Below are 7,606 nucleotides of genomic sequence, written 5' to 3'. Positions count from 1 at the left end.
CTGGGAGATGCCCATCTGCAGCAGGATGGGATGGCTGGTCCAGTTCAAGCCCATTAACGTGCAAAGCTGAGAATCTGACCCAGAGTAGAGAAGAGACCTGTCCAAACTGGTCCTGTAACTCAACCCCTCCAGTCTCCACTCCCTCACTTTTTCCACTGAAGAACTTATTACACCTTACCAAACTATGTGGTGACCCTCCTTTCCCCTCACAGGGTGGAGACCAGAACTGTGATTACAAGAGGAGAAGACTGCATTGTGGTCATCATTTGTGGACCTGAAGCATGTTGCCTGGTACCCAACAGCATATAAAAATGTTTCTTGAATCAAAGTATGTGTAAACATCATACTGTAATTTTTTCATCTTTTGAATCAGACTCTTAAGATAAATTCCCCAAAGAAGCATTATTGATACTGTAGAATAATGAATGTAAAATGCAAAGTCTTGTGCAACAGGAACTGGATTCACAAAAAACTCTAGGGCAGGTAGGATAGATAAGGTGATTTTCCCAGTGGAATGATTTCTCCCTGGCTCCCAAAGCCGGTAAACAATAGCTTATTCAGGAATTCTTTTCATCTGCTTATCTTATTTGATGATTATACTAAATTTGGTTTTGTGTAAACTATGTTGCCCTTTAATGTCAAGGGATTGTCTTTTCAAATGTTGCTACTCTGATATAAATGTATGTCGAATATCACATATATATAAATAATATATATATATATATAAAATAATAATCTGGTGGAATTTGTATCTCTATAAAGAAAAAAGTACTCACATGTCAGTCTCTGTTTCCTGCATCTTAATGTAGGCACAAAGAGAGCCCTGTCTGCTGAAAACAGATAAGAAAAACGCACATTCTCCTCTATCCAACTTCAACTTCGCTCCATTCGTACCTTGTGCAGTTACTGCTGGGTCTGAGGAAGGTGAATGGAGAAACATCAAGATCTGACTCTAGAGTTGCCAAGTTACCCCTCCCCTGCTGATTTGGAAGCCCTTTAACCATTTTAATTTATTTTATTTTATTTATGTTACTTTATTTTATTTTGATTTTTTGTTTGTTTGTTTGTTTTGAGAGTGTCTCACTATGCAATTCAGGCTGGTCTTAAGCTCACTTTGTAGCCCAGGCTGGCCTTGAACTCACATTGATCCTCCTGCCTCAGCCGCCCGAGTGCTGGGATTACACCACCCTGCCAGGCTTTTTAAACATTTTTAGCAAATAAAAGAGAAAGTGACCTGCTAAATGTTTCCCAAAATGTACTGGTGAATTTGATTGGTCCTATAGGAAGAAGAGGGTATTGCTGAACACAAAGCAATGTCTTGTTCATGATGGATAAGCTTTCAGGTGCCAGCTCAAACACCCCACCCCACTCCCATAATCCCAACTCTGAGACTCTCAAATGATGTCATCTAGATGATTTCTTCCCAAAGGATCAGCCTCAAGGAGACATATCTCCTGTGGAAGCAATCTGAGCACTCACATACACACACAGTCTGGAGCCCTGGCCTCCAGGTCTGGCTCTGAAGGGCTGGACCACATTCCTCTACCTATACAGTGAAGTCAGTGGATAGATAATGCTCTCCACCACCCTTCTGCAGCCCTGAAGTTCTGTCACTCAGTGGGAGGTGGAGCTGGCTTTCAGAATGAACAGTAGCAAGCAGGCACCCTTTTAGTCCCATTAGCCTGAGTCCCTGCCTCCTGGACAGAAGCTGGGAGACAGGTATCTGGCTCCCTGGTCTGGGTCACAGAATCACAGAGTTATGGGTGCCTGGTAGGAAACCTCTGCTGTTATCAGAACCCATGTCCCTCTTCCCTCATCCAACAGAAGTTTACTAAGCAGCTATGTCAAATAGAATATGGGCAGTGGTGGTGGCTGTTGTGTTCACTGATTTATTCATGGCACCTAGCACAGTGGCAGATACCATAGCAGGTGCTTATTAAACATGTTTCATGGTGGGCAGTCTCCTACAGTAGAGTCATTTTGGGGTGCCCATTAGCTCATGGCCCACCTCAGACCTACAGAAGTGAGCTCTCTAGAGATATGGCCCCAGTCACTGTCATGGTCTCCAGAGTTTGAGAACCACAGCTGTAGTGTCTGAATAAAGCATTCTCCTATTAGCAGAAGGAAGAAAATGCTGATGTATTCACTTTGGAGCATTTGTCAGTAGAGACTAAAATAGTCAAGCCAAATACTGCAGGTTTGTTTTACAGTAGCCATCACCACAGAGCTGGAGAGCTCGGGCTCGGGGCTGGGTAGGCTCAGGGCTCACTTTCACTACTCTCAGGGGAAGCAAGGCCAATAAAAAGGCAGAGAAGGTAGAGGGAGCCACATGAAGTTTGAGTTTGGCATTATTATTGCCCTTCACTGGGAAGTCATAAAAAAGAAATGTGCCACCATTCCAGTTTCCCAGGGGTAGTTAGCTGCTGGGAGGTGTGTCTCCTCCTTTTCAAGGGTCGGAGGCTTGCACTGGGCACAGAGCTGGCTGCAGATCTCAGCTGTGCCTCTTGCCGCTTGGTCTGGAGCAAATCACTTTAACTCCTTTTAAGCCTCAGTTTCCTCATTCATAAAATGGACATTATGATTCACCCTACGAGGGTGTTGGGAGGATTAGAGATGACACAAGTTCAGGTGAATGGCACACACTCAGTACAGAACAGCTATGCTCTTTTGGCTGAGAGCTATAAAGTGCCAGCATTTCTGGGCCAGGGGATTCTGCAGAGCTTCTTGCAGCTACTCTCTTTGCCAGTCCTAGCAGAACAGTCAGAGAAGGCAGACACATGGCACAAGAACACCTAGCACCTGAGGTTTCCTGATGGTTTTGATCTTAATGGAGAATCCCAAGTTCCTGCCTGGAATAGAGAGGCAATGTGGCTGAGACTGTGGGTGGCCTGTGAAAAAGGAACCCCTGGGACAAGGTGCCTTTGGAAGGGAAGCTAGATCAGTCGAGAAAGCACCTTCTCACCTAAGCTTCTTGTCAGCGTGAAGCCTGTTCTGAGCACACGGAGATTAGGGAGAAAGTCCCAGAGGCTGAAGTTTGTGGCTTTTCTGTTAACACTGGAGTGTTAAAAACAAAAGAAAACAGAAAAGCCTCTCAGCAAGTACTGTGGAGGTCTCCCCTGGCAAGGCACCAAAGGATCCCACAGCTCTGCAAGGCTGTGATTACAGATGGCCGGCCAAGGGGATCCTCCAATCTCGGTCTCTGGGCTACAGAGGGTACAACACCAGGGATGAGCCAAGCTGAACAGGGACAGCTCTGGAAAGCATCCCACAGGACTCTGACCCTGGTGTCCGGCAGCAGCAGCCAAACCCTGGACCTTGGGATAGTTCAAGTGCTTGGTGCTAATGGTGATAATATTGGTAGTGAGGATGACAGAGGTGATAGGTACTTCCTATCTGCCAGATGCAGAGAGAAACAATTTGTTTCACATGTGTTGTTTCATTCAACCCTTACAAAGTCCCTATGTGGAGCAGTACCATTGAGATCACCGTATTAGAGATGAGAGAACCACGGCTCAGAAAGGTTAATAAGTAAATGACCCTTTTGCTTCTAGGTAAAATAATAGCCTGTTGCTATTTCATTCCAGGAGTCACATCAAAGTGTACTGGAATCTAAGGTAAGCCAGCAGCCTATAAGGGCTGGCCAGTGCGGTTAAGGGAAATTTACTTGATCCCCATTTTACAGAAGAGGATAGCCTAGATTCTCCCAATGAGGTAAGCACTGTGCCAAGCACTTTACATACATTATCTCTTTGGCATCATATCATTCCCATGAAGTAATTTTGTGATCCCCATTTGTATAGATGAGGAAACCAGGGCCTAAGACTAAATGACTTGCTGGGATTCAAAACCACACAGCATGACTCCAGTCCTCAGCCTTCTGAGTTGCCAGTTCTGGAACAACAAGTGGCAGGGCTGGACCAGAACCCAAGGCTCCTGATTGCCAGTCTAGTGCTCTGAGGTTGGACGTAGGCTTGCTGCTGGCATGCATTGTTCCTTAAAAGCGTGCTGGCCTTAAGCCCAAAGAGTGAAATCACACCCTGCGGTTCTGGGAACCTCAGACAGGAGGAGAAGGAAGCTCTTGCTCTGCTGTTCAAGTCTGAGCAGGTGTGCTGGGGACACTGCTTCCTCCTGTGGCTGGAAAGGAGGCCTCGCTAGCCAGCAGGGTGAGGCAGCCCTAGGAGTACAGGGCGGGAGGAGGGCGGGAGGCAGGCGTGCCCAATAAAACAGGCCCAAGTCTTCCCGCCTTCGTGCTCTCCTTCAGGCGATGCCCTCATCTCCTGCTTGGCAAACAGCAGGGCACAATCACGAGAGTGCTGCAGTCCAGAGGCCTGAGTTCTGGCTCTGATTCAGACACACACTCCGGGTGCATCCATGACCATCATTTTCGTCATGTGCCCGCTGTGTGTGGCGGTGGAGGGTGGTGGTGAGATTGAAATCCTCCAGCTTTTCCAGTTAACACCTTGGGTTTTTTTTTTTGTTTGTTTGTATTTTTGAGACAGGGTCTCGCTATGCAGTTCAGGCTGATCTTGAGCTCACTTTGTAGTCCAGGCTGGCCTCAAACTTGCAACGATCCTCCTGCCTCAGCCTCCCGAGTGTTGAGATTACAGGCGTACACCACCACGCCTGGCTAACACCTTATTTATTACATATATCTTATGAGCTGAAGGTACAGTAAATACAAAAGCAGATGTGAAGCTAGGTATGGTGGCACACACCTGTAATCCCAGCACTCAGGAGGCTGAGGCAGAAGGATTGCTGTGAGTTCGAGGCCAGCCTGGGCTACAAAGTGAGCTCAAGGCTAACCTGAACTGCATAGTGAAACCCTGTCTTGAAAAGAACAAAAAAACAAAACAAAACAAAAAACGATAAAGAAAAAGCAGATGTAGGACCTGGATGTGGAGGTATCCACCTGTAATCCTGCTATTCTGGGAGGCCAAGGCAGGAAGATTGCAAGTTTGAGCCCAGCCTGGGCAATTTAGCAAGACCATGTCTCAAAATTAAAAACAGGCTGAGGATGTAGCTCAGTGCAAAGGCCCTGAGTTCAACGCTCAGTACTGGAAAACCATCAACAAACAACAAACCAAGGGCACGTAGGTCCCTGCTTACATGAGTCTTAGGGTTAAGTACAGACTCAAATCACTGAAGCAAAGGTAGAATGGCAATAGCCCAGTTTTTAAAGCAAATGTGTATAGAACCAAGTGAGCCCATTACGGTGGGGACACAAGGGGAAAGAGTGGGTGAATGTTGATATAGAGGCCCTCATGGAGCGTTTACCCCAGGAACTCGGAGGCCAGTGGGCCTAGGAGCCCTGTTAATTCACGAAGTGGGCTGTGTAAGAACTGTTGAAGTTTTTTTTTTGTGTGTGTGGAGAGGTTGTTGGGTGGCACTGGGTGAGAGCCGTAGCCATACGATCAGGTATAACAGAATGCATCCTTTGAGGTATGGGCAACGTAACCTTCAAAGAAAAAATAAAAAGCCACTTCCTTTGAGGAGCCTTCCTCGATTTCTCCACCTTTGGCCTCCTTCTCTGGCCTTGAAGCGTGGGTAGAGAAACCCAGGCTGCCGAAGCTTTCTCTTTCTGCTACTGAAAGCTCACTGTGGCTTCAAACAAGGTTCTCCAGCCCCTCACCCCAAGCCTCAGTTTCCCCAGCTGTGCAGGAGCAGGTTGTTTGGCAGGGCCTGCCCAGCGCTAACGCAACGTGATTCGCTCTGGTAGGAGCAGGGAAGGGGGGCTGCCCGCATTGCTGCGCAGGCTTCGGGCTGCTGGTTGGGGCACTACCACCTGGCTGTGGGCGCCTTCCTCCCTGCAGGGGGCTGCAGGAACAGGTCGCCGCGCTAGACGCTGCGCAGGAAAGTGGGGGTGCGACCCCCGGCTCGTGCAGCCCCGCCTCCGCAGCCAGCGGCCCTGCGGCAGCCGGGGGCCAGAGCTCCGCCCTCCGCCTCCCGCCGGCCTCGCCGCCTCCTCCCGCCTCCTCCCTCGCTCGCTGGCTCCCTCCCCCCGGGCCCGCTCGGCGCTGACTCCGCCGCACGCTGCAGCCGCGGCTGAAGATGGCGGGGAACGACTGCAGCGCTCTGCTGGATGAAGAGCTCTCTTCTTTCTTCCTCAACTATCTCGCCGACACGCAGGTACGGCCGCTCGGGGCCGCAGGCCTGGGGCCAGGGTGCTGAGCTCCTGGGGCTGCAGCCGCAGCGGCGGAGGCCGGGACGCAGCGGTGGGCGCACCGGGGAGATCGGGGTTCCAGGCTGCAGAGCCCCCTTTCCATGCGCCGTGCGATGCGCTCCGTAACGGGGTAGGGAGCCAGAGGTCTCCGGTCTGTGTTGGAGCACTGGGGACGCATAGCGGCTGGGAAGGGTTTAGTCTGGGCCACCTGGAATCCGCCACCCCCTGCGGGCAAGCTGGGGGGTACCGCGCTTCCTCGGGGAGCTTGAGCCGCGGCAAGGTGCGGGAGGCCCTCGGGCTGACGCGGGGTGCTCTAGGCGCGCCCTTAGCGCCCCGCGCTTGCTGCCGTACTTTCACGTGGACTTGTGGCCCCGGCACGGGCGCGTACCCTCACCCCCGGAGTCTCCTCGTTCTTCAGCCCCTGGCCCCCGGAGCGCCGCTCTGGGCACCCCACAGCTCCCCGGCGACTCCCGCAGCGCGGAGTTTCCTGTCAGTTGCCGGCTGAGGGCTTGGGGTCTGCGGGGCACGTGGACCTGCGGGCGGAGATAGCGCCTTCCTGGTTTCGCTATCCGACCGAGCCCCTCCCGTGGAAAAAGCTGGGCAGGATGGGGGCGGGAAGTCTGCCCGGGGGCTCCGGGGTCCCCTCTGCGCCGCTCGGCCCCGGCGCGCGCTCCAGGACGCGGGGGGAAGGGAAGGCGAGGCGGCGTCCCGGGCTCTAGGCGAGCCTGGGACCCCCACCGGCGACACGCGCGTGACAGGAGAGGGTGCCCTGGTGTGCCGGGGTGGGGGAGGACTTGGGGGAGCTGGTGGCTCGCAGACCCGGAGGCGAGTGCTGCTGGGACAAGCAGTTTCCAGAGATGACTGCACAAGGTGTGCGCGCCCCCAACCCTTTCCCCCATTTCCCCCACCCCATGCCTGTTGCGAGCATAAAGTTTGGCTCCAGAGTTGGGGCTTTTTCAGCGGGCGCCGGGCTGCTGGCGACCGAGAGGCTTGAGATGAGGCAGAGCCCTGGAGGGGCCCCTGGATGCGAGGGGAGTTCGGGGCGCGGAGAGGGGCCGCCGGCAGGGCCGGGCGCGGCCCGCGGGGCTGCCGTGGTACCTGGAGTGGGAGCGCCGGTGCCGGCCCGTTTTGCATAACACAGGAAGGGAGGGGAAGGCAGAGGGGGCCTGGAGGTGGGAGGAGAGAGAGGGAAACTTTGCTGCTTGTTATAAGCTGCCAGTCTTTGGGCGGTAGCAGCTGTCATGGGACCGGGTGGGCGGGGAGAGGCTTGCAAGCTGACTCCTTGCGGTGAAACGCGACTCGGAGGGGACGCAGCTGCAGAGACGTTCGGCTCTCGGCGGACTCCGGGTGGCGACTTCGGGCTGGCGGCCGGGACGGCGCGGCCTGGCGGGTGTCGCCGAGAGGAAGCGCGGGGAGGGCGGGCCCCAGCCCTGCAGACGCCGCGGG

The 7,606-nt window shown here is 53.0% G+C and overlaps 1 protein-coding gene across 3 annotated transcripts in view; it reads left to right on the top strand.

Moving 5' to 3' along the window:
* Positions 1–5,771: 5,771 nt before the first annotated feature.
* The window catches only part of Ppargc1b (peroxisome proliferator-activated receptor gamma, coactivator 1 beta), a 118,829-nt gene continuing 116,994 nt past the window's right edge, over positions 5,772–7,606 (top strand). Inside the window, exon 1 of one of the 3 annotated variants that reach the window (XM_013512327.1) lies at positions 5,772–6,126. In XM_013512327.1, the coding sequence (XP_013367781.1) occupies positions 6,049–6,126 (78 nt within the window). In that variant the 5' untranslated portion in view covers positions 5,772–6,048. The remainder of the gene's footprint in view (positions 6,127–7,606) is intronic. The other 2 variants (XM_013512328.1, XM_005380593.2) reach the window with 2 other exon arrangements.

Source organism: Chinchilla lanigera, unplaced genomic scaffold (genome assembly GCF_000276665.1).
Source record: "Chinchilla lanigera isolate Chin_1 unplaced genomic scaffold, ChiLan1.0 scaffold00014, whole genome shotgun sequence".
NCBI classification, from domain to species: domain Eukaryota; kingdom Metazoa; phylum Chordata; class Mammalia; order Rodentia; family Chinchillidae; genus Chinchilla; species Chinchilla lanigera.
This window is presented reverse-complemented; position numbering and strand designations above follow the sequence as displayed.